The following is a 24,976-nucleotide window of genomic DNA, read 5'->3' on the forward strand; positions in this document are numbered from 1 at the left end:
CGCGTACTCTGCCACCCACTGATCTGGGTGAGTCAACCCCGGGTTCAAGTCCTCCCGGGGGCCCTTAGTAAGCAGCATCCCTGACTTCAAATGTGAATTGTACCTGGTTAGAGACAAATAAAAATAACAAGGTTATACTCATCACAAAGGCCTACGGATGTGGAGTATGAGGTGGGGCAGAAAGTCTGCGTCACATGGTCAAGCTGACCCAGTGGGACTGTGGCGAGCAAGCCCCCTGCAGCGGTGCATTTGCAGCTTTTTGCTCTCCTCTACCTTAGAGAAGGCCATTCTGTTTGCTTCTTCCAGTGATAGAACTCCCAGCGGAACAGGAGATCTGGAGAAGGGCCAGGGGCGAAACTGCTCTAGATGGGAAAGATCTCAGAGGGAGAAAGAAGGCAGAAATGGGAGAATGGGGAGCAGCCGGGCAAGAGAGAAGAGGAAACGGTGGACGAGAAGGGGACTTGGAGCCATGGCCCTGCCAAGGGGACTTCGGGGACCAGGAGCGATGTCTAAAGCGGTCTTTAGAGGAGCCCTCGTGTGTGCTGTGGGAGGGGACACCACCCCATCCCAGCCTCCTCCCGAACACCTTTTGGATGAATTACCTTGTTTTCACGCTCCCAAGAGTTGGATTAGGGAGTTTGCTTTGTATTTCTTTCTGGAGTTACAGTGCCCACTCATTTGAGTTCCAGTAACGAGTGGCCATGAGCCACTTCACCCATGCCATCGCAATCAAGCTTCACAACCCGGTGGTGTGCTATCAGTCAAGGTCCTGGATGGTTTGCCCAGACAGATTACTGCCTTCAGCAGAAAGAACCTTTCTTGGAAGGATACTGGGAACTCATGGCATCTTGATGGAGGTCGGACATCCAAGCTCAGAAAACAGAGTGCTGCAAAGGCTGGGCAGCCAAACCCACAGCCAGCACTGTACTCAAGGAACAACTTAGTCCCCTTGCCAGGCGCTGTGCCCTCCATCCCTCACTCAAAATTCAAGGCTTCAAGAGGGAGTCCCCCACCCCCCACTTGGGACCTGGGGCAAGGAAAGGAGCTGGCACTTTTGGATTCTGGGCTAAGAGGATGGAGGGCTGCACATACTGGCAAACTACCTCTAAAGATCTGGTGCTATGGTGCTAACAGAAAGAGGCAGGGGTGAATGCTGGACAGACCAACAAAGGAAAAAGAGAAACATCCACTGCAGTAGATTCTATTATACACATCCCCGTGCTAGAGATGAGAAGCTGAGGCTCCAGTGTTTAAGGGAAACTCTTGCAGCTGGTAAGAGGCATGACTTCAGAACCCATGACACCATTGTACTTCTCTGGAGTTCTTTTTGCTCTCCCCACCCTTCCAGAAAACATGAATTTAGTGAATCCTAGGGAAGGAGACGGGAAATGATTTGGCAATGTCTGGCACGGTATAAGTTGGTGGATGGATGAAAGAAGGAAATTGGGGAGTGAAGGAGAGGTCATTAGGAGATATGTGATGAGGGTCAACGATCGCATGGGGTGGGCTTATCTCTAAGGAGACCTGAGTGATCCAGCCTCCCCAACCCTTACTCTCAAATCATCTAGTTCCTGCTTTCCCAACAACCGAGAACTTTTCAGACGATCCCTTGGCCCAGCGCCCTGGCCGAGTATTGCACTGTCACTTGCGACCAGCTCCCTGAGCCCGAGGAAGAAGGGCGCAGGCCCAGGAGAGGCGGCGGCTGGCGGAGACTGACCTGGAGGGGCGGGGGCGGGGCGGCGTGGAGGAGGCGGAGGCCGGCGGTCAGCTCCGCTCCAGCTCTTTTGCCATGTCCCGCCAGGCGAAGGACGACTTCCTGCGGCACTACACAGTCTCCGACCCCCGGACCCACCCCAAGGGCTACACCGAGTATAAAGTGACCGCACAGGTGAGGTGGGGCCCAGCAGCGACTTTACCCTTTTAACGAGAGAGAGGGGGGCCGTGTTTTACCTTAAGGCAAGACGCTGCTGGAAGCTCCCATTTTAGACGACAGAAACGGATATCCCCTTTAAGGGGAGGTGGCGGTAGCGCTTTAGTTTACGTCTACAGCCATCAAGGGGCGGGGCCATAGGAGGGCTTTGCCCTTTTAAAAGGGCGTGACAGCAGTTCCGAGACCGCGAGGTGTGGGTGGCCACGCCCAACGCGTGGCATCTGGCCATCAGGCTGTGAATTTCTTTAAGTTAATATGAAAACGTTGGCTCAACCTAACTATTGGTTAGTTCTTCAATCTCTTGGAGTAAGTTTTGTCTCTTGGTTTCTTTGATATTTACATAAAATTCCTTTAAGGAGTTTAATTACTTTTAATTTTTCAAAAAATAATGCTTATGTTTGACTAAAAATTCATAGAGTTCAAAAGAAATTAAGGAGTCTCTTCAAATAGCAGGAAATCAATAAAGACTAAAGTTGATGTATGTACGTTGTAACAACGTTATAAGCATATTATATAGAGACGTGGAGGAAATCATGAAAAGAATAAAAATAGAAACAGTATAACAGAATACTTATACAATGATATACAAAAACTGGGGAAGATTTTTCACTGTAAATTTTTTTGTACTTTTACCATTTTGAAGTAGGCAACTATTAAACTGGTGCATTAATAACTATTAAAGTGCAGCAAAAAACGTAAGGACTTTCAAAGTGATTTAAATGCAGAATCCTAGATATTTAAAATGAGCTTTCCCCAAATCTTTTACGTTTCCCATGTCTAAAATATATAAATAAAAAGATAGTCCCAAGAGAAATGTTATATAATATCATTTACATGTGGAATCTAAAAAAATGATACAAATGAACTCATTTACAAAACAGAAACAGACTCACAGACATAGAAAACAAATTTATGGTTACCAAAGAGGGAAGGGGGGCAGGATAAATTAGGAGTCTGGGATTAGCAAATACAAACTACTATATGTAACATAGATGCACAACAAGGCCCTACTGTATAGCATAGGGAACTATATTCAATATCTTGTAAATAAACTATAATGGAAAAGAATCTGAAAAAGATATATATATATATATATAGATCTATCTATATATATATCTGAATCACTTTGCTGTGTACCAGAAAACTAACACAACATTGTAAGTCAACTGTAATTCAATAATAAATAAATAAGAGTTTAAAAAAAACAACCAAAAACATAGTCCCTGGGAATTGCTGGGTCATTTGATGGACATATGTGTAGCTTTCCTATGCCAGTTTTCCACAGTAGCTGTACCATTTTATATTCCCATTCTCACCAACACTGGATATCATCAGTGTCTTTAATTTTAGCCATTTCTTGGTGGGTGTGTAGTATTTCACTGGAGTATTAATTAGCATTTCTCTGATGACTAAATGAGGTTGAGCATATTTTCATAATCTTATTAGTCATTCAGACATCTTCTTTTGTGGAAAGTGATAATTCAAGTATTTTGTCCATTTTGGAAAGTTGGGTTGTTTGTCTTTTTAATATTGATTTGTAGGAGTTCTTTGTATACTCTGGATAGGAGTCCTTTGTCAGCTATATATATTCCTCAGTGGTTTTAAAATATAGTTTCTTTCACCCAGAATATTTTAGGCAAGTCTGTTGTGAAAAGCAAAGGCCAGGGTTTCAGTGCTAGCAGTACCCCCACAGGTCACGCCCCTTCTCTGAGCCTCCACTTCCTCATCTTTTAAATGGGCATGTGAATCATGTCTGCCTCCCTGGAATCTAGGATAATGAACAGGAGATGTTTTTGAAAACTGTCAAAGTTACTTCAAGCTGTAGGCTGTTATTTTTTAATTATTATGAACATAACATAATGAAAACGGAGTCTTTTTTCCACCTCAGACACTAGTCTGCTCTTCCAGGGTCACAATCCCAGTGAGGGTTTCTTCTGTGTCTGGGAATGTTCACGCACAGAGGCTTCCTTCTTTAAGGGAGGGGTGGCTCCTGGGACAGAGCCCCATTCTTTAGAGAACTTGGGGTTTCTTTGGTTTCAGAAGGAGATGCAGGAACTTGGCCCTTTGAGGGAACGGAGATAAAAGTTGGGCTGAGGATGGAGTTCCCTAGACGGGCCTTTAGGGATCCTCCCATTTTGAGACAGGAGGGGACCTGGACCCTTTATGGGGGGTGCTTACACTTGCACCTAGACAAACAGAAAACAAACTATAAGGGGCTAAAAAATAACTGCGTGCATGCAAAGTCTAGGCAATTGTGAACAAGAAGATACAAAAAGGCCACAAACCAACTGCCGCTTCTGAGGTGCCTGGAGCAAAAGCATCTTACTTTGCATGATCCCTGCACACAGCACCACCAAGGGGGTGGGCAGACACTCCAAGCCGCTCCTCCAGCCCAACCCACTGACCCGCCCCTACCCTCACCCACTGAAGGAACCAGCCAGCCCTCCTCGGAGAGAGTGAATAAGGGCGCCTGTTACTTGGTTTTGATCCCTCGTGATGCAGCATGGGTCCCAATAAAGCCTTGCCTGGATTTCTCAGCTGGCCTTATCAATTTGTATTGATTAAAGAGTCCAAGGACCCGGGTCGGTAACAATTTGACAGATGAAGAAACTAAGATGCATGGTAGAAAAACTGCTCAGTTACACTAAAAGACTTAAAGCCGGGACACCTTGATACAAGTAGCCAAAGTGCTCTGCCCCTCTGAAGGGGGCTAGGAGGGGGAGCATCCTCTGATTTTACAGGGTGATGGGGTGTCAGATGTCCATCTCTGGTCTCACTGGTTCTTACCTTTCTTCCTCAGTTCATCTCAAAGAGGGACCCAGAGGATGTCAAAGAGGTGAGCCTCCTGGGAGGAAGGGACCGTTTCCCAATTCCAGATCTGGAAACAGGAAAGAGACAAGGGGCAACTCTGCCAAGAGACCAGTCCCTCCTTCCTCCCCATCCCTGGGAGGAGGGGGTGCTGCTCCCTAATGCACACACAGCCTGGGGCCAGGCTGGGAGTGAGGAAGGTCGCTTCCCACCGGTGTTCAGCCCAGTCAAGTCACGTGTCCCTCTTAGGTGGTGGTCTGGAAGCGGTACAGTGACTTTCGAAAGCTGCATGGAGACCTGGCCTACACCCACCGCAACCTTTTCCGCCGCCTGGAGGAGTTCCCTGCCTTCCCCCGCGCACAGGTGTTTGGTGAGTCTTGATCCAGGCATTCAGGCCGAAGGTGGAGAGAGCCCTGGGCAAAGGGGACCCCTGCTGGTGAGGGCTGGATAGCGGGGGCCTGAAACTCCTGGCAAAGACGTGTTTCAGACAGCTGGAAAGGCCCTTAGAGATGGCCTCATTTTACAGGTGGGGAAACTGCTCTGCCCTCATTGTGTGTCGAACGCTTTAACATTCCTGTCCTTATTAGCCCCATTTTCAAGATGAGGAAACTGAGGCTCAGGGAGATGAAAGGACTTGATCCATAAGTGGCAGACCAGAACTCCAAGCCACAAGCCAATGTTTCCTCTAAACCTTCACTTGTCCAGAAACAGAAGCCATGGACCACCTGTAGCTGAGGAGTACCAGAGATGTGGCTAGTCTGCACTGAGATGTGCTGTACGGGTCAAGTACACACTGAAAACAGAATGGAAACTATCTCAGTAATTTGTATATTGATTACACGTTCAAATGAGAATATTTTGGATATATTGGGTGAAATAGAATATATAATTAAAATTAACCTGTTTCTTTACTTGTTACTTTCTTAAAATGTGGCTTCTCAGGAATTCCCTGGAGGACCAGTGGTTAGGACTCGACTGCCGTGGGCCTGGGTTCGAGCCCTGGTCAGGGAACTAAGATCCCACAAGCCGCACAGCACAGCCAAAAATAAAAAAAGTTTGGCTTAGCCAATTTCTAGTCTAGGAAATTGTAAATTACATTTGAGGCTCATATTATATTTCTTACACACAGGGCTGATCTGTTACTTGTGTCTCTAGACTCACAGGAGATGTTCTTTTGTGGCAAAGTGAAAGGTCCTTGCTAGAAGATTATGCCAGGCAGTGGGAAGTACATCAGGCTACTTGCCCTGGCAGCATGATAACTGGCCCAGAGTTAAATAACTCTGCACAATACCTAGACCAGAACAGTGAAACTGTAAAAATGGGGCTACCTGCTGTGTGACCTTGGGCAAGTCACTTGCCCTCTCTGAGTCTTACTTTCCTCCCTAACACATCAAAACCACCTGAAATTATTTGATTCTTGTTGGTTGCCTGCTTTCCTCTGTCTAGGATGTAATACCCATGAGGGCAGGGACCTTGCTCATCTCCTCATTCACCTTCTGAACCTAGCACATAATAGGTGCTCAATAACCATCTGGTAAATGGATGAATGGGGAGATTGGTCCCTCCTTGCAAGACCCTCACCCCAGGTGGAGCAAAGGAAGATTCCTGGGAGAATGGGGGGCGGGGAGGGCAGTGGGCTGCTGAGAACAAGGAAAAGTGGCCTGGGGACCAGAAGTCCCTGTGGGTCACTGTTCTGTCCCTGCCCCTTGTCCTGGTGGGTGCAGGCCGCTTTGAAGCATCGGTGATCGAGGAGCGGCGAAAGGGGGCCGAGGACCTGCTTCGCTTCACTGTGCACATCCCCGCGCTGAACAACAGCCCGCAACTCAAGGAGTTCTTCCGGGTATGTGTACCTGCTCTTCCCCCGTCCCCAGCACCTGGGAAGCTTACCTGCCCACCAGGCTGTGTCCTGTGACTCCCCCTGGCTGGTCTTTCTCTGCCGCAGGGAGGGGAGGTGACACGGCCCTCCGAGACGTCCAGAGACCTGAACATCCTGCCACCCCCTCTGATCCCCACACCGCCCCTCGACGAGCCCCGGGTGCAGCCTCATGAGCCCTGGTTGCCCCAGCCGCTCCCCGCAGAGAGGAGGGGCCTCGAGGAACTGGAGGTGCCAGGTACATGGGGTGGGAGGGGGAGCCAGGGCTGGAGGATCCAGGGCGTGTGTGTATGAAGGGTGGGGACCACTCCCTCCTCAGTGAAAAGCCTGGGGTGTCTCCCAGCTCCTCTGCCACTATCCTGCTGAGCACAGGTCATTTTCCTTCTCTGGGCTATAGCTTCTTAATCTGTGAAATGGGTACAAACGCCAAGAATGCCCGTGGTTGCTGCAGGGATTCGGTGAGAGGGTAATTACATTTTGAAAGCTGGAAAATAATAAAAGCAGGCATGAATGTCCCCACTGATCTATTCCTCAGTGGACCCCCCGCCCTCCAGCCCTGCCCAGGAGGCCCTGGATCTCCTCTTTAACTGCGAGAGCGCCGAGGACGTGTCCAGCTCCCCTGCCCGAGGCCCCCTCACTGAGGCTGAGCTTGCCCTCTTCGACCCCTTCTCCAAGGAAGGTAACAAGTTGGGACAAATGGGGTGGGGAGTGGGGCAGGGGGAGTGGGGGAGCTGGGCAGGGGTTCCTTAGAGGCAGGGGCATAGCCAGCAGCTGGCCTGCGCCTTGCCTGTGTAAATCCGAGAAAGGTGCCCCCTGTGGGCGAAAGGCAGCCTTGATGAGAATTAGAAGCAGTGCCCCTCCCCAAGGTGCTGTGGCTGCATGGCGAGCTGGATGCCCCTGTACAGGGAACAACCATGGAGGAAGTGAGCCGCTTCCCACCATGGCATCTTCTCCCTGAGAAAGCTCGGGAACCAGCTGGGTGTCACACTGCCCTGGGAGGGTTTCGGTTCCTTTGTTGGAAGCCTGAGGTGGGGGTTTCCTGGCTAGCTTGGAATCTGGCTGTAGATCTGCCAAGTGGCCCTGTTGGTCAAGGGAGTGAAGGTCTGGGCTCAGGGGACAGAAGAGGAGGCCCCTGGAGCCCCTGCTGGCATGTGGGGGCACCAGAGCTGGAAACCCCCCTCCATGCACACCCCATGGAGGCCCTGGTCCTGAGCTCCTTGTCAGATCAGGGACTTGACAATCCCAGGCTCTGAGATCTTTTAGTTTTCAAATTCTCCGAGTTAATGCTGTTACTGCAATTGGGGTGTAAGTGGCTGATCATTATGAAACAGTTTCATTTTGTTGGCTTCCCTTCTTTATTCTTTGGTGACCTTTTGGGCAGGCCCTTAGCTTTCTGACCAGTTTCAGGCATTCGCGTTCTCTCACCCTAGGGTCTGATCCCAATCAGGACCTCAGTCTCCTATCCAGTTTTCAGCCTTATGCCCCCTCCACCAGCTCAGGCCTGACTGGTATCTGTGAGGAGTGTCCTTTTACTTTTCTTGTTCTGCTCCCTCCCCTCCAGGGTTGGGGAAGGGAAAGATGGGTTTGGAGGGGAAAGACAAGAGTGGTGTCACCATGGCTGATAACCCAGCCACAGAGAGGCAGGCAGCCGGACACTGTGCCTTGCTCCAGTCAAGCCCCGTGGGTGCCCAGAGCCCAGATGCTTGGGCAGGAGCCTGTCAAGACTTCTCAAAGGCAGCTCCCGTCTTATGGGACTTTCCCTCGGCCCATGGAAAAACTCCTAAATCCTTGCCCCCACCAAGCCTGGAAGTGCACTTTGCTCAGATGCTGCCTGCTGTCTTTGCTCCACTTTGTGTGCACCTCCAGCCAGCCTTTCACCATCAGAACTGTCCAGGCGAGGAGCCGGCGCTCATCTCTCTCTCCTCAGCACATACACCAGGCGCTTGAACTCAAGTACTAGGGCGTCCCAGGAACTCTTCCGTCTTCTGCTCCGTTAGCAACACAGGGAGGGCTCTAGTCCTACTGCGAAGTGAGACGTCACCTTCCCTTCCCGTAAGAGGCCTCTGGTCTCCACATGGGGTCCCTTGGATAGGGTTGGAGAGAGGCCCACCCTTCCCTCTCCAGGCCAGTGGTGTGTAGTGGTGGTTCCTAGTCTTGCACCTTCTCTTTTTTTCCCCTCATTATTTATTTATTTATTTATTTGTATTTATTTAATTATTTTGGCTGCACCAGGTCTCAGTTGTGACATGCAGGCTCTTCGTTGTGGCATGCAAGCTCTTTAGTTGTGGCATGCAAACTCTTAATTGCAGCATGCAAAGTTCCCCAACCAGGGATCAAACCTGGGCCCCCTGTATTGGGAATGCAGAGTCTTACCCACTGGACCACCAAGGAAGTCCCCCCATACCTTCCCTTTAAAGGAGTTTTCATCAACGATTCACCAGATCTCTAGCCTTCTTTTGTGTAAGCTAAAAAGAAGGGGATCTTCCACCATCTCTTTGCCAGTCCTACTCTTCACTCCAGAATGTGCAAATACCTACCACCCATTGTCTTCACATTTCCGGCCTCAGTTGAAATTGTAAGACCTTAAAAAAAGCCTTGAGATTCTCTGGATCCATTATTCTAAGATTCCAAGGCTTGGAGCATTTCTACCCTTGACCTGGCATAGTTGGTCCAGCAGCCTTCAATTAAACTTTATGGAGGTGGGCTTCCTAGGTGGCGCAGTGGTTAAGAATCCGCCTGCCAATGCAGAGGTCATGGGTTCGATCCCAGCTCCAGGAAGATCCCATATGCCGCGGAGCAACTAAGCCCGTGTGCCAAAAAAGAAAAAAAAAAAAAAAAAACAAATAAACTTTATGGAGGAAATTCTTGGATTTGTAGATCAAGTGTAGTCAGGAGGGAAGTAGAACCAGTGACCCAGAGCTCGCAAACTAATGTTAATGTTTACTAAAGGAAGAATCAGGCCACGTTGTACATCTGAAACTTATGTAATATTATAAATCAACTATACCTCAATGTAAATAAAAAATTAGGTAGGTAAGGCTGTTTTTACAAAAGTACATGAACTCCACCAATCAAATAGATCATGGCTAGTGTGCTATACACAAGTGGTTTTTGGATTGCTCAGGCTCTGAAAAACCTAGGACAGGTTGGTGGGCAAGAGAGGTCTGGGGATGGGCAGCAGGCCCTGGGAAAAGGAGGGCCGCTCTTGCCTGAGTCCTCCATATCTGATTGCAGAAGGTGTAGGCCCCAGTCCTACCCACATAAGTGAGCTGGCAGCACTGGAGGCGGAATCTGAAAGGCTGGATCAGGAGCCCTGGGAGCCCGGAGGGCAGGTGGAGGAAGAGGATGAGGAAGGAGGGCCCACCCCCGCCTATCTCAGCCAAGCCACAGAGCTCATCACCCAGGCTCTACGGGACGAGAAGGCAGGTGCCTACCCTGCAGCTTTGCAGGGCTATCGGGACGGCGTGCACATCCTACTTCAGGGAGTTCCTGGTGAGCAGGACTGGAGGGTGGAGGGTCAAGCCTGGGGTCCTGGATGGTGCAGTGAAGGGAACGGAAAGTGAAAAACACGCAAAGATCAGAATTGCTCCCCACTGACCAGTTGAATAACCTTGGGCTATTTCTTTACCCCTTGTGGTCTCAGTTTTCTTATGTGTAAAACAGGGAGAATATATCTGACTCCCAGAGAGTAGGGAAAGACACATGGTGATGCTCTACGAACTGTAAGGGGCTAGACCAGGGGTTCTGAATCCAGGTACCTGCGACCAGCCATTCTGTCTTCACAGGTGACCCATCACCTGCCCGCCGGGAGGGTGTGAAGAAGAAGGCGGCCGAGTACCTGAAGCGGGCAGAGGAAATCCTGCACCTGCATCTGTCCCAGCTCTCACCCTGAGATGGGAGTGGACCCTTTCCTAGGACTCTAGCTGCAGCACTGCCAGCCACCCTCTTCTCATCTCTGGTGCCTGGCCTGATCTCCTGGTCTTGTAACTCCAGAGGCCATTTCTGTATGTAACTGGATCAAGAATGAGAAAAATAATGAATTCTCAGCTCCTTGACCCCACCTGCCACCTTGGAATCAGGGATTCACACGTCTGATCCTGCTTGTCTCTCATCTTGATACGTGAGCAGCAGCTCTTTTCCCTGAGCTCCCTGTTTATCCATCTGGAACCAGGGTCTGCAAACTACATCCTGCAGCCAAATATGGCCCACTGCCTTTTTTTTTTTAAGGCCTATGAGCTAGAAGAGTTTTTACTTTTTTTTAATTGTTGAAAAAATTCAGAAGAATAATATTCTGTGACAGGTGAAAATTATATGGAATTTGAGTGTCTAAAAAATAAAAGTTTATTGGAACACAACCAGGCTCGTTCATTTAAGTGTTGTCTATGGTTACTTTCTCACTATGCCAGCAGAGTTGAATAGTTGCAGAGTTGACTGGTTGCGACCTGTAAATCCCAGAACATTCATTGTTCTGGCCCTTTGCAAAAAAAGTCTGCTGACCCCTGATCTAGAAAATAGGGATAAGAGTCTCCAGGGAAACAGAAGAGAATGACAGTAAGGCCGATTGAGCCAGGTTATTGGGTGAAGAGGAACCAAAGCGGATGTCCGCACTTGCGGTGGGCGGTTCAAAGCCAAACAGTTACGGATCAGAGGGCTGGAGCCTGGGAAGGCGTGGCCCCACTCCTGCTCCGCCTCTCCTACAAAGCGATTGGTTGCGGAAGGGACTACAAACCGGTGCATCATGGGAGTGGTCGGGACTACACCGGTGCATTTTGGGGGGCTTTAGCGGGGCGTGAGCGTGAGGAGCGCTGTAGACGACGCGGAACTACAACGCAGAGCACCTCGGGAGGCCTGCTCGCAGATTTGTGGGAGGCGACGGGACTCGGTGAGTGGACTGAGCTGCCAAACGGGCGGCGGGAACGTTTAGACCAGGGCGGGGAGGCGGGCCCGGTGGGGTCGGCCCCGCCCCGCCCCGCCTCCCCTGAGCCTCCGCTGGCCTTGGCGTGCCCTCCCGCAGGATGGGGCCGGGGGCCGCCGCTGTCCGCGGGATGTTGAACGCCCATCCTTTCCCCCCAGCCCACCCATGCCCGGCTACGAGCTGCCCGTGGGCACGTGCCTGGACATGTGTCCGGCCGCCGAGCGCGCCCAGCGCGAAAAGGAGCGCCGCCTGCACCGCTTCGAGGTGGCGCCGGGGCGCCGCGGGGAGCGGCCCCGAGCAGACCCGCAGCGCGCAGTGAAGGAGTACAGTCGGCCGGCCGCCGGGAAGAGCCGGCCCGCGCCGAGTCAGCTGCGTCCGCCGTCCGTGCTCCTGGCCACCGTGCGGTACCTGGCCAGCGAGGTGGCCGAGCGCACCGACGCGTCCCGCGCGGAGGTGGCCAGCTTCGTGGCGGACCGGCTGCGCGCGGTGCGGCTGGACCTGGCCCTGCAGGGCGCGGGCGACGCCGAAGCGGCGCTGGTGCTGGAAACGGCGCTGGCAGTGCTGCTGGCCGTGGTGGCGCGGCTCGGACCCAATACAGCGCACGGGCCAGCGGACCCGATGTTGCTGCAGGCCCAGGTGCAGGAGGGCTTTGGTTCTCTGCGGCGCTGCTACGCGCTGAGCGCCGGGCCCCACTCCCGCCAAGCCACCTTCCAGAGCCTTTTTCTGCTCTATAACCTAGGTGAGTCGGGGTCCCTGCGATAGAGCAGATCGATCGCGGGGGCAGGCGGCCTTCCATGCGGACAGTGGAGGCCGGGAAAGGAAGAATTTTTAAAGCCTTACCAATAGCTACCTCCCCATCCCTGCCTCCTAAATGTGTGTCTCGGCCAATGCACAAGATCCACTGAGACCCTTCTTGGACCTTCTGGCCTGTCCCTTCCCATCTTTGGGACTCAGTTTTCTCGCTGTGAAAGTGGAGGGGATGGGGTTGGAATGGGACAGTTGACCTAGATAGTGATTTTCAAGTTTTTTTTAAGCCTCCAAGTTCAGTCAGTGTTGCAAAGCGGCCAAGAACACCTATGCCAACAAATATATGAGACAGCAGGTTCAAGACTAGATCTTTTCCATGGATGCATGGTGCATTTTAATACATTCTATTTAACTGTAATAAAATGCTGTTGATTTCACAACCCACTAATGGGTCAGAAGCCTCAGTTTACAAAAAGTGACCCAAGTTTCCAGTGTGATGATTCTCCTTGGAAGGGGAGCAGAGGCAGAATTCAAAAAAGAAATCGCCTTACCAGGCGGACAGGGGAAGGTGTGGCAGGGGCAACTCCCAAATCTTGGGGCAGCTAGGGCAGTGGAGAAAGGGCTGGGTTGGAAGTCTGAAAACTCGGATTTGGTTGGGTCAAGTTCTACTGCATACGGACTCTAAGACCGTCTCAGGCAAGTCATTAAATTATCTGGGCCTGTTTCCTTCCTCTGTAGACACTGCCTCACTTTATTACAAGGACCCAGACTATTTGAAGGGGTCTGGAACCGCTGGCAACAAATTCTGATATGGCCTGGGAAGTGGCCCAGGGGAAAAGGAGAAGGGAGGGTGGGCTTGGCCTGGGGCAGGGGTGTGGCCAGAGCAGGAGGGATGGGGTGGGGTGGGGTGGGGAGTGAGGCCCGGTGATGAGCTCTTTGGAGGGCAGGAGGAAGTGGCGGCTGAAGACCCAAGCAGGTTGGCGGGAAGATAAGGGGAGACCTAAGGGGATGGCACGGAAAGTGGGTCTGCTCCAAAAGGAATCAGCGTCCTCATTCAGGTTTCCCGCCCTCACAGGCTCGTTGGAGGCCCTTCACGAGGTTCTGCAGCTCCCCGCTGCCCTGCGTTCCTGCCCAGCCCTGCGCACGGCCCTGGCAGTCGACTCTGCCTTCCGCGAAGGCAACACCGCACGCCTGTTTCGCCTGCTCCGGACCCTGCCCTACCTTCAGAGCTGCGCCGTGCAGTGCCATGTGGGCCGTGCCCGCCGGGGAGCCCTGGCCCGCCTCGCTCGTGCCCTGAGCACTCCTAAGGGCCAGACTTTGCCCCTGGGCTTCATGGTCCACCTGCTGGCCCTGGATGGGCCCAAGGAGGCACAGGACCTGTGCCAGGCCCACGGACTGCCCTTAGATGGACAGGAGAGAGTTGTGTTCCTGAGGGGTCGCTACACTGAGGAGGGGCTGCCACCTGCCGGGACCTGCCAAGTACTGGTAGGGAACAAACTTGGAGGGCGCACCCTGGAAGAGGTGGTCATGGCAGAGGAGGAAGATGAGGCTATGGACAGACCCAGGTCTGTGACGTGAGGAGAGCTGTGCAGTCTTCCAGAGCCCCAGGACTGGGGCTGAAGCACTCAGGTTTCTTTTTTCAAGATTCCCACACAATAAAAGGAACTTGTCTTGCAGGGACAACAGCTTTATTTGGGGAGGGCAGGGAGGAATTGAGACATGCTGCTAGGGGCGTAGAGGGAGAGGAACCCAAATTGGGCAATGCCCTATCCACCCTGTGCCTCAGTTTCCCTGCTGGTCACTGAGGGGTAGCTCTGGTGGTCTCTGAGTTGACATTTAAGGTTGGCATTATGCGTCCTCACCCACCCACCCACCACCAAGAGCAGTAGGTTGTTTTGCCGTTTCCACCATCCTTGTCTCCTGTTTACCCTCTGCCCACCAAGAGTCAGGAAGAGGGAAATTTTCATCTGGGGCCTGTCACTTCCTTCAAGCATCCACACTGGTGGGACCCCAAGCTGTTGCCTCAGAAGTTTGCGAGGGTCCTGTGGTCGTGTCCTTTCCTAGCATCAGGGGGAGATGGGGACACACTCAAAGAAAACAAGTGGGAAAAGGTTAGGGTAAAGGGTGGGGCTGGGAGCTGAAGAATGAGGGCTAGGGTCAGAGGTCAGCCACAGGCCTCAGGGTGGCTGCCGCACCCTCCAGGGCCACCACCAGGATGCTGAGCTGCCTCTGCACCTCAGCCCAGGCTGCAGATCCAGGGCCTGTGTTCGTGGCCTTGGAGCAGGCATTGGACAGGCCCGGGAACGTGGCTACAGAGCCGGTGCGGGGTGCCCAGAGCACGTGGCTATTGGGAGAAAGGGGGGAGGATCAGGGTCATTCAGGGCCCAGGAATGGAACAGCTTCTGTGTACAGCTAGGCACAAAAGCACCTCTCCACTGGTGGTGGGAAGAGATGTAGGTTCTAGTCCCAGGGTGACCTTGACCGATTTGCCTCCCCTCCTTTGAGCCTGACTCCCCCACTGTCTCAAGGGACTGGGTTGTGCTCTGAAGGTCAGCAAAACGGCCATTCTCTTCTCGCAGCGGATGTCCATTGTCCAGCCTCATCTCACTGCCCCTCCCAAGAGCTTCGGGACAGGCTCACCTGTAGTAGCGTTCCTCTGGAAAGGCTCGAGAATTCAGGAAAGTCCGTTCCAAGAGCATCAGCTGGTCATTGAGCATCCGCACCTGCAGGGGGCTGGAGGTGACAGGACCCTCTGGTCACCCTACAGCCAGCAGCCCAGCTGCCAGCCTGCACCCTGCCCTGGATGCCGCCCTCCCAGACACCTGCTTGCAGCCCTTGCTCACTCGGGGGTGCCCTTCTGCAGTGCTGATATGTGTTGGCCCAACACCATGGCTGCCTCCTCAAACTTCTCCACTGCGGTCACCAGAGGTCCTGTGGGGAACAGCCAGCATCTTAGCCCTGGAGGTGCAGGGCTCCCCACACCTCAATGTCAGGGGCTCCGTACCCAGGCTGATGCCATGCTGCTCCAACAGGCCACTGAGTTCTTGCTGGGCAGCCTGCAGGAAGCCGCGGAGGGTCTCGCTGTAGTCACTGACGTTTAGAGGCAAGAAGAGGCTGTCACTGAGCCGGAGAAGCACACTACCCGCGGTCCGGGCCACGGCCTGATGGCTGCTGAAACCTTGCAGGGAGGGCGACAAGGCCAGGGCTCAGTCTTCAGCCCATTCTCCTTCAGCCTCAGGAAGCCCCTTGCCCCCATCCTCACCAGGGTCCAAAAACTTGTCCACGTAATCAAAGGTGTCAAAGGCTGTGTGGTAGGTGGGGTAGATCCGGGCTGAGGTCTTGCTCTGGGGGAGAAAGACCCAGAGGTGACAAGCTTGGGATGGGAAGTGGAAGGAGGTGTACAACATAGAAACATTATTTCAATTCAGTTGTCACCACATCTATGAGGAAGGTTCTAGGATTCCCACTTTACAGAGGCAGAAACAGGCTCAGAGAGGTTAAGTAACCTTCCTGACGTCACACAGCTAATAAGTGGCAGAGTTGGGTCAGGTGCCAGTTTCCTGTTTCACGTGAAGAACCTGGGGCTTTGCAGTCAGAGAAGAGGATTCAAATCTCAGCTCCACCACTCAGGAGCAGTGTGGCCGTGGAGGGGACAAAGGGCATTCTGGAGCATCAAACCAGGAGACGGGGCACTCTGCATCCCTTATATCATTTCACCTTCAAACTACCCCTGTTTTATATTGTTCTTTAATCTGTTCTGAGATAAACTTTTTTTTCCCTCACATTTTAAGATCTCTGGAATCAGGATGCTTATTACAGTTAGTGTCATCCTGCAACTAACTGACAGTGGGGTTTTTTTTTCCTCCCGAATAGTACATATCATAACAGCGCATCTTATCCTCAGTAGTATCTTAAATTTGATAAAATAACACTGATGAGGGTAAGCATACTCAAAGAAACTGGGCTGAGGTAGCAGAGCTACTGAGTGATGGAGCCAGATTCAGTTTGCATTGGAGCAGCGCAAAGGAGAGGAGGGGGCTGGTGGAACAAGGTACCGGGCTGGGGGACGGAGAGGTGCCCGCTTACCCGGTCATAGGTGTAGGCGATGTCCATGGAAGAGATGCCCAGGAAGTGAACGAAGGGTGCGTAGTCGCTGCCAGCCCCCAGAGTGCCCAGGCTGCGGGAAGGAAGATGATCAGGCTGAAGGGTGCTGGGCCGGCTCACCAGCCCGGAGTCCCCATCCCGGCTCTGGGCTCACCTGGGGACCAGGCCGTACACCGGGCTGCTGCGGTTGGAATATCGGATCCAATTGTCATAGATGCTGAGACTGCTGGGGCCCGGCGCGGGGATCTGAGCGGAGGGGAATCTAGTCTGCGGGCTGGCCCCTCCCTAGGCCCAACGGCCAGGCGGGTCCTCCGCTCTGCCCACCCGAGTCTCCAGCCTACGCACAGTCCTGCGGGTCCTACAAGGTCAGCCCCGCAGCCTCACCCACCCCCGGACCCTGTAATAAGTACCAGCTCCAGCTCCTCCTACCCCCGTGTAGCCCCGCCCCCGACCGTCCTCCTCCCTGCCCAGTTCCCACCCCCGCCCCCTTCCACCTGTTTGGCGGCGGCGAAGATGACGCTTTGGACCGGGGGCGTCCCCTGAGCCCTCAGGGTGGCATTGGCTGTGAGAGGATCCGAGAAAGATTCCATTCGGGCCCCGCCCTTTCGTCTCCCGCCTCCCCGAGCCAGCCCAGAGGCCCGTCATACCAAACACCGAGATGTCCACGTTGATGTAGGCCACGGCGCGCTCCTGCAGCTTGCTGAAGAACTCCTGCAGGTGGACGGGACCATGTCAGCCCCGCGCTGCCCCGCCCCAGAAATCCCCTCGAGCGCCTAGCCGCGGGGCTCACCCACCTCCGTGAATTCTGTGGAGCCTATGAGCCCAAACTCCTCTGCACCCCAGCTCGCAAACACGATAGATCTGCGAGGACGCCAGGTGCCTGGGGAGGGAGATAAAGGGCTGGAGGGCAGGATTCCCCGGATCCTGAGATGGCTTAGGGGGAAGGTTGGGGATGTGGAGGGGAGGGAGGGCTGGAATGGGCGGGGCACAGGCGACTCGACTGGAGGTAAGTCCTGGCACCTCCCTGGCCAAGCCTTCCCTGAGGCTTTGTCCTCCTTTTACCAGTGCCCCTCCTCTGATGTGACACCCTGCAGCACTGCCCTCAACACCCATCTCCCTCCGTCAGGTGGTCCGTTCTGCCAGGATGCCCTGCCCCCACTCTTCTCTCTGGCTATGCTGATTAAAGAGGTCCCCCAACTCTCTCCTCCAAGCATCTTATGCAAAACGCGCTCCTAATTGTCTTCACTTGGCAATAATACGTTCACATGCTCCATAGAGCGTTATCCATATTGAGCCCATCCTTACGACAACGTCTTGAGGGACAAACTATGATTGTCTCCATTGAGGAAACTGAGCCGCAGAGAAGTTTAATGACTTGCCAGGGTTACACAGCTGGTAGGCAGCAGAACCAGGGTTCAAATCCAGGGTCTGGCTCCAGAGTCCAGGGGCTTAGCCAATGCCGCACAGTGCTTCTCATAGCCTCCTGCAGCCTGGCTTCCATCTCCAGTCTCTGTGCCCTCGCTGCTCTTGCCACCATCCTCAGCCACCTCCCGGAAGCCTCTGAGGTCCTTGCTTGCCCCTCACCACCTTCAGACTCCCCCTCGCTCTCCATGGGACTACATCTTCCTGGCTGTGCTCCCATCTCTGGCTACAACTCAGTCCCCTTTGATCATTCCTCATCTTTTTGTTTTATCTAAAAAATGTTTAAGTATAAAATGATTACATGCTTGCAGTGAAAAATTCCCAAACTGTTTTCTGCCCAAAATGCATAACCTGAATCTAATCAGACAAACCCAAAGTGAGGGACGGCCAACAAATTAAATATCAGGATCATGAAAGAAAGAACAGCTAAGAAACTATTGGCAACTACTACGGGTGCAGCATGTGATCCTGGTCTGGCTCTCGGACCAGAAAATTCTTTTGCTCTAAAAGTTATCGGAACAATTGGCAACACTGTTCATTTCCTGATTCTGATCATTGAACTGTGGTTATGGGAGAAAATGTCCTGATTTTTAGGAAATATACAGCTCTGCCTCCTGGTCCAGATGCTCCTTCCCACCTGCTGTGCCCTCCACCTGGATCCCCACTCCCACCCTCTCTGAGAAATGCCGCCTCCCTGAGCTCTGGCTTGCATCTGGAAAGCCCGGTAGATATTTTTCTTTAGAGCATCTTTCACAGTTGTCATTACGGCAGGAACTTTGGTATTCACTGGGGGATGTCCGGTGCCTAGAACTGGCCTGGCTCATAGTGGGCATGGGGGACGTATTTGTTGAGTTCACAACTGTCTGTCACCCCTGCCTCAACTGGGCTGAGACTCCCCGAGGGCAGAGCCTGGACACTGCCCTGGCCTCGCTTCAGTAGGGGGGCCCTGGAGACCCTCAGAAGGTCCTGCAGGAATTCCCTGTACCACACTGGGCCACTGGAGCGAGGCCAGGGCTGGTGTCCATGCATGCCTGCCCCCAGGGCCCTCAGGCTTCGCCCAAGTGGGCAGTAGAGAATGAGAGAGAGGAGGGGGAACAGGACGCCCAAAATCTCAGAGAAGACTGGGCTGGAGGTGACCTCCTGGGGCGAGAGTCCCTGGACCAGGGGAGGGGGGCCGCTCACTCTTCTTCAGCAGAGTCCCCAGGACACGGGAGAGCTCCAGGAGGACAGCAGTGCCAGTGCTGGGGTCCACGGCCCCGTGAACCCAGCTGTCCCGGTGGTTTCCATACAGCACATAGCGGTCTGGCGGGAGGAGCAGAGTCAGAAACTCGAGAGGAGCGAGGGTGGGCGGGGCAGCCCGGCTGGGCAGAGGGGGCGTGGTCAGGGGCCCTCGGAGCAGGGCCGGGTCCTGGGGGCGCAAGGAGCAGGGAGGAGGCGCTCACCGGGTTCCACGGCCCCGCGGATGATCCCCACGACGTTGGAGGAGTTCCGCAGCTCCAGGCGGTTGTGGACACTCAAGTTCACCTTGCTGGGGGAGCATAGAGGGGCGACAGGAGTCTTGGCACCGCCCACTCCCCCCTCCACCAATATAGGAGAAACTGAGGCCCAGAGCAGGAAAGGGACCTGGCCAAGTCACTTCCCGGGAAGTACCAGGAGAGGCTGCGAGGCTCGTGCCCAGATCTTATGATTCCAATTCTCCTTTGTACTCACTTATTGGATACCTAGTGTATGCCAGCACCGTACCAGGCTCTGGGCGATGACTGAGACAGACATGGACCCGGCCCTCGTATGGCTTCCCTCTCCTGAGGGAGACAGACCCCAAGAAAGTGAACAACTACAGGCGGTGAAGGGGCTTGGGAGGACACTGACAAGGTACCTGGTGGCAGGTGGGGAGGTTGGTGCTGGCCAGGAAAGGTGGAGCCTGGGGAAGGGTGTTCCCATGAGCAGGAACAGCAAGTGTAGAGGCCCTGCTTTGGGCAGGAGCTTGGTGTGTTTAAGAGAGGGGGCGGCTGGAGAATGGAGGTCCAAGATGAGGTGGGGGGGCCCCCACACGGCCTTGCGGGGCACGCAGCCGTTTCACAGCCTTCCCCAAGGACAAGACAGATATTTTGGAATCAGGGAGGGGTTGGGAGAGAGGAGAAAGGGAAAGGCCAGGCCTTGCAGTGAGCAGAGAGGAAACCCAGGGTCAAGGAAGCATAACATGGGAAGAGAAGAGGGATGTTGGGGGAGGAGGGGCCCCATCTCACCTGTGTTCTGGAAAGATACTATCCGGACGGAAGCCGGGCCCCAACTTGTAGTCACAGCCCAGTGCTCCCTGCCAGGAATCCGGGGCTGAGGTTCCCTGGAGGTTACTGGGGAAGAGGGAGAAGCCAATCAGAGCAAATGGGCCAGGTGTGGGGGTTGAAATTTGGGGGCCACTGGAGAGTGGGCAGGAGGTCCCAAGGCACAAGCTCACCAGAGAAGGACTTTTGCATCCTTGAAGCCAATGGGCTGGGTAGGAATTGGGGGAAATCCGGACACAGTGTCAGAGTTCAGGCGGAAGGAGGAGGGGTGGGCTGGCAGGTAAGGAGTCAGGGGGTCCCCAAAATACTCAAAGTAGGAGCCTCGCTCCACCCCCGAGGGAGGCAGACCCCAGGAGTACGGGAAGGTCTCATTCGGCAAGCTCTTCCCATCATTGATGTCTCCAGGGTCCGTGTACACCAGCACCCCAGCCACCTCGTACTTGGCGGCATTCACAGCCTGCAGGAGGCAGAGGAGGCTGTGTTTAGGGGAGGGGCGAGAAGGGGACACATCTTGTTCCTCTTCCTCTCTCCCTCACTGTGGAGGCCAGGACAGGTCTGTTTTCCCACCAGCAAGATGATACTTACACAGTCATTTGTTGCAGTGCTGCTTGAGACAGTGAAAGACTGTTTAGCATAGGCAATGCTCATCAGTGGGGCCACTAAATAAACTGAGGTACCCTACAGTGGAGTACTATGCAGCTGTATAAAAGAACGAGGATGTGCTCCTATACCTATGTTCATATAAGTACTGTTCGTAGTAGCCAAAAGGTGGAAACAACCCAACTGTCCATCACTGATGAATGGAGGAGCAAAACCTAGTATATGAAGTGCAAAGGAATATTACTCAGTCTTAAAAAGGAGTGAAGTGCTGATACATCAATGAACCTTGAAAACATTACGCGAAGTGAAATAAGCCAGACACAAAAAGACGAATATCACATGATTCCTCTTATGTGAGGTATGTAAAATAGGCAAATTCATAGAGACAGAAAGTCAAATAGAGGTTAGCAGGGGCTACAGATGGAGAATGAGGGAGTTAGTGTTTAATGGGTATAGAGTTTCATTTGGAACCATGAAAGCATTCTGGAAATGGATAGTAGTGAGGGTTGCATGTGAATGTTCTTAATGCCATTACATCATACATTTAAACGATGGTTAATGGGACTTCCCTGGTGGTCCAGTGGTTAAGAATCTGCCTTCCAATGCAGGGGACAAGGATTCGATCCCTGGTCGGGCAACTAAGATGCCACATGCCACAGGGCAACTAAGCCCACGAGCTGCAACTAAGACCTGACGCAGCCAAAGAAATAAATAAAATACTCTTTTAAGTTATTTTAAAAAATAAATAGAAACTGGTTAACATGGTAAACTTTATGTTACATATATGTTAGGACAACAAAAACAGTACATTAAAAAAAAAAAAGGATCAAGGACAGAGTTTATTACCAATTGAGAATGATCTCCAGGGTGTTTTTTGTTTGTTGTTTTTTGTATTTTTTGTTTTGGCTGGGCTGCATGGCTTGCGAGATCTTAGTTCCCCGACCAGGGATTGAACCCGTGCTCCCTGCAGTGGCAGTTAGGAATCCAAACCACTGGACCACTAAGGAATTCCCTCTAGGATATATTAGGATGAAATGAGCACAGCTCAGAACAGTGGGTATTGTATGCTACTCTTATATAAAAAGAGAAGGAAATAAGAATATACCTTCATATGTTCTTCTTCCCAGAGAAACTCTAGATAGATATCCCATAAACAAGCAAACAAACAAAAAAAGCTACCTCTATGGAGGATGGCATTATGGGAAAACTTTTTCATTCTATGCTTTCTTTTTTTGTTTTGTTTTGTTTTTTGTTTTTAAAAGCAGGCACAAAGTTTATTGTTAGAGACATAGCGCAACAAGTGGGAGAGCACACAGAGAAACAGTTTGTTTGGTTAAGACAGAAGGCAGAGGTGCACACCTCGAGAGAAAGGGCGTGGGCGTCCTCCCCAGTGAGGAGGAGGCTGTGCTTTCTTTTTTGAACTGGAAGTTTCAGAATCTGTATAATTCCACCACGCCTGTTCCCCTTTCGTTTCTTCTCATTTCTTTCCTTTTTTTCCCCCCAGCTCTTATCATGGGCACTTCTTTTATTTATTTATTTATTTACTTACTTACTTACTTACTTACTTACTTATTTTTACTTCTTTTAAAATTGTGATAAAAATACACATAACATAAAATTTACTATCTTAACCATTTTAAAGCTTACAGTTCAGTGGCATTAAGTACAGTCCCGTTATTGCTCTACCATCATCTCCATTGATTTCCAGAACTCTCTTCATTTTGCGTATTTAAAACTCTGGACCCACTAAACACGAACTCCCTAGTCCCCACTCCCACTCTATATCTTTTTATATTTCAAATAAATACGTAAATAAACGTTTTAAAACCATAGAGATGTAATCCTCAGTCAAAATGTTGTATTGAGAAAAAGCAAGTTGGGGGGGAGGGGACTACAGGAGGGATTGAAGTCGAATATTCGGAACTACTTCACAGGAGGACTGAGACTTCCAGAATATCAAAGCTGAAAAATTTGCCGGTTTCCTTTATTTCCCAAGGCTCAGGGAGGTTAGAGAAGGCATCCGAGGTCACACAGCACATAAGTGTTCTTTGGGCCAATCAATGGGCTAGAGCCCGGCTGGGCAGAGTCCCAAAGCAGGCCATGGTGGATGGAAGGCATCCCTCGCCCTCCCCTGCCCAGAGCCCAGGGCGTGGCCCACCCCTCAGCACTGCTCCATCCCCTCCCCCTCACATCATCCTGTCCACTGCCTCCGCTTTCCCCACCCAGCCCCTTACCTTAGCCCCACGTCCTACACCCCCATAGCGGGTCAGGACGATGCTGCCTTGGAGTTTGACGCCCCGACGTTGTAGCTCCATGAAGTCTTCTTCCGAGCCCTGGTTAGCATAGACGAGGAGGCCCTGTTCCCAAAAGAAGATGACCCTTAGAGCCAGGCCCAGGAAAGAAGGGGGAAGGCTGAAGGGCAGGATGAATGATTTAGATTCTGTCCCTGCACCTCGCCCAGAGCTTATAAGCTCCCCAAGAGAAAATCACATCTGGTTTCCTCTGTGCTCTGTGTCCAGGTACCCTGTATCAGGCCTGGCCTTGAACAGGGCCCATTAGTGTTTGTTAAATGACTAAGCGATGGGAAAAAGGAGTAGTAGGAGTGTGGAAATGAGTACATTCCACTTTCTTCAGTTGAGGCACTTTTCTTCAACTGCCCCTGGGTCAGAATGGGAGTTGCTGGGGTGGAAGCCAGGGGGAGCTGGGCCATGGCAGTGGGGAGGGAGTGTCCCAGGCCCACCTGAGGGGTTCCAGGGGGAGCATAGGCAGCATAAGGTGGCACCACATTGGGGTCCCCCTGTTCCCCAGTCACGTTCTCTTCACTTCGTTGGCAGGAGAAGAGGATGTCTCCGGTGGGACCCACTGTGGAGAGAGGGCAGTGTCGGGGCTGAGCCCGGCAGCTCCCCCAGCCCACAGGCATCCCCAAGCCAGAGCAGGACCTCACCGACATCCACACGGTTGGGCTGCTCCTGGCTGGGCAAGGACAGCAGCACTTCATACACAGAGGTCCCGGCGGAGTCCAGACCCGACTCTGGGTCCTGCCAGCGCCCCAGCAGGAGCTGCACCAGTGCCTCATCGCGGAGGCTGGTGGCCAGGTGCGGCTCCTTAGAGAGTTCTCTGCAGGGTGGGCAGAGGGAGCGGTGGGCCCAGGGTCAGGGAGGGGCCTCTGGCAGACAGGAGGGGCACATAGGCAGGCCTCTCACCTAAGGTTCTCCCGGATTCTGTTGGCATCTAGCTGTCCCATGACGGTCTCCAGGATCTCCAGATCCAGGTCTTGGGGGGCTGAGGCACTGGGGGCTGGCGAGTCAGTCCCCTTGGGGATGGCAAAGTGGCCCAGGATGATCCCCAGCCCCAAGAGGGCAGCAGCCCCCACCACCCCGCCAAGCACCTTCACGCACTGCATCCTGTGGTATCTCGACCAGCTGGCGTGGCCCCTTATAGATGGGGTGTCAGCTCTAGTTAACCATTATCTGATAGGTGGCCCTGCCCTTTGGCCACCAGCTGGCAGGGAAAGAAAGGGAGTGTCCTGCAGGAAGGGCCAGGAGCTCTTCCTGTCCGCCTCGACTTCTGCAACATTCACCTGGAAGAGACCTCCAAGGGGCGTCATATCCATACGTGGACACCGAGGCTTGGAGAGGGACAAAGTTTCATCCACGGTCTCCCAATAGAAGAGGCCAAAGGCAGGACTAGAACTCAGAGCCCCTATCTCCAGAGCAGGGCTGGGTGTGCTGCTCACCATCCCTGCCTCTGTTTCCCTGGTGTCATTCCATTTCCAGCACATGCAACCCTGGCTACTTGAGTGAGTTTTAAATCCAAATCCCATCCTTTGCTAGACATGAGCTGTGTGACCTTAGGCAATTTACTTAGCTTCTCGGAGCCTGTTTTCTTAGCTGTAAAATGGGATAATAGAACTGATTTCACAAAACTGTGGTGCTGTTTTCATTAAACAAGGCCACATCTGTAAAAATGTCTAGCTTGGCGCTGGGCCCGTAGTGGGAACTCAGTACATTTTAGCCACTCCTGCCTCATCGGAAACCTTAAAATGCTGAGTCTAGAGCTAAGGGAAGAAGAGGGACCCAGAAGAATTCTCTATCTATCCTGCAGGGGTTCCAGCTTATGGGAGGAAGTGGGACTCTTAGAAAGGAAGACTGTTCTAGAAGACAGAGCCGGGGAAGCCCACACTGTCTTGACGAGGTGACCTCCTCCTCCAGCCCCTGACCCTATCAGGAATCCACCCATCTGTTCATCCACCCACCTACACAGTTATTCACCCATTCTCCTATCCACCCCCCCCA

At 52.7% G+C, this 24,976-nt stretch overlaps 3 protein-coding genes across 5 annotated transcripts; 2 read left to right on the forward strand and 1 right to left on the reverse strand.

The window, feature by feature from the left end:
• The first annotated feature begins 1,695 nt into the window (after nucleotides 1–1,695).
• Nucleotides 1,696–10,962, forward strand: SNX15 (sorting nexin 15). Of its 3 annotated transcripts, XM_057727781.1 has the most exons (8): nucleotides 1,696–1,888; nucleotides 4,731–4,766; nucleotides 4,988–5,108; nucleotides 6,463–6,578; nucleotides 6,681–6,849; nucleotides 7,147–7,290; nucleotides 9,846–10,103; nucleotides 10,397–10,962. In XM_057727781.1, exons 1-8 carry the CDS (start codon nucleotides 1,790–1,792, stop codon nucleotides 10,501–10,503), a joined length of 1,050 nt encoding a protein of 349 aa, XP_057583764.1. In that variant the 5' UTR covers nucleotides 1,696–1,789; the 3' UTR covers nucleotides 10,504–10,962. The 3 variants fall into 3 exon arrangements, with proteins under 3 accessions (XP_057583764.1, XP_057583766.1, XP_057583765.1); XM_057727783.1 differs by lacking the exon at nucleotides 9,846–10,103; XM_057727782.1 differs by lacking the exon at nucleotides 7,147–7,290.
• Nucleotides 10,963–11,360: 398 nt separating this feature from the next.
• On the forward strand, nucleotides 11,361–13,956 carry SAC3D1 (SAC3 domain containing 1). Its single transcript, XM_057728223.1, has 3 exons — nucleotides 11,361–11,493; nucleotides 11,685–12,265; nucleotides 13,349–13,956. The coding sequence occupies exons 2-3, from the start codon at nucleotides 11,692–11,694 to the stop codon at nucleotides 13,849–13,851; spliced, it is 1,077 nt and encodes a 358-aa protein (XP_057584206.1). The 5' UTR covers nucleotides 11,361–11,493; nucleotides 11,685–11,691; the 3' UTR covers nucleotides 13,852–13,956.
• Nucleotides 13,957–14,430: 474 nt separating this feature from the next.
• Nucleotides 14,431–24,084, reverse strand: NAALADL1 (N-acetylated alpha-linked acidic dipeptidase like 1). The gene is made up of 18 exons (XM_057729237.1): nucleotides 23,885–24,084; nucleotides 23,626–23,798; nucleotides 23,422–23,543; nucleotides 22,916–23,038; nucleotides 20,255–20,538; nucleotides 20,046–20,150; nucleotides 19,242–19,327; nucleotides 18,982–19,101; nucleotides 17,172–17,257; nucleotides 17,025–17,088; nucleotides 16,872–16,939; nucleotides 16,532–16,623; nucleotides 16,360–16,450; nucleotides 15,536–15,617; nucleotides 15,278–15,451; nucleotides 15,117–15,204; nucleotides 14,914–15,006; nucleotides 14,431–14,617 (listed from the first exon to the last, which is right to left on the reverse strand). The coding sequence occupies exons 1-18, from the start codon at nucleotides 24,082–24,084 to the stop codon at nucleotides 14,431–14,433; spliced, it is 2,238 nt and encodes a 745-aa protein (XP_057585220.1).
• Nucleotides 24,085–24,976: the final 892 nt, after the last annotated feature.

This window comes from Hippopotamus amphibius, chromosome 3 (assembly GCF_030028045.1).
Source record: "Hippopotamus amphibius kiboko isolate mHipAmp2 chromosome 3, mHipAmp2.hap2, whole genome shotgun sequence".
In the NCBI taxonomy this organism is placed as follows: domain Eukaryota; kingdom Metazoa; phylum Chordata; class Mammalia; order Artiodactyla; family Hippopotamidae; genus Hippopotamus; species Hippopotamus amphibius.

Excerpts from the sequence above, each read along its gene's own strand:
- SNX15 (XM_057727781.1), top strand. The coding sequence starts at position 1,790 with ATGTCCCGCCAGGCGAAGGACGACTTCCTGCGGCACTACACAGTCTCC. Across the intron at positions 1,889-4,730 it reads AGTATAAAGTGACCGCACAG|TTCATCTCAAAGAGGGACCC; the intron begins GTGAGGTGGGGC and ends TTTCTTCCTCAG. Across the intron at positions 10,104-10,396 it reads CCTACTTCAGGGAGTTCCTG|GTGACCCATCACCTGCCCGC; the intron begins GTGAGCAGGACT and ends CTGTCTTCACAG.
- SAC3D1 (XM_057728223.1), top strand. The coding sequence starts at position 11,692 with ATGCCCGGCTACGAGCTGCCCGTGGGCACGTGCCTGGACATGTGTCCG. Across the intron at positions 12,266-13,348 it reads TTTTCTGCTCTATAACCTAG|GCTCGTTGGAGGCCCTTCAC; the intron begins GTGAGTCGGGGT and ends CCGCCCTCACAG.
- NAALADL1 (XM_057729237.1), bottom strand. The coding sequence starts at position 24,084 with ATGCAGTGCGTGAAGGTGCTTGGCGGGGTGGTGGGGGCTGCTGCCCTC. Across the intron at positions 16,451-16,531 it reads GTGTACGGCCTGGTCCCCAG|CCTGGGCACTCTGGGGGCTG; the intron begins GTGAGCCCAGAG and ends TCCTTCCCGCAG. Across the intron at positions 15,618-16,359 it reads TCGCCTACACCTATGACCGG|AGCAAGACCTCAGCCCGGAT; the intron begins GTAAGCGGGCAC and ends TTTCTCCCCCAG.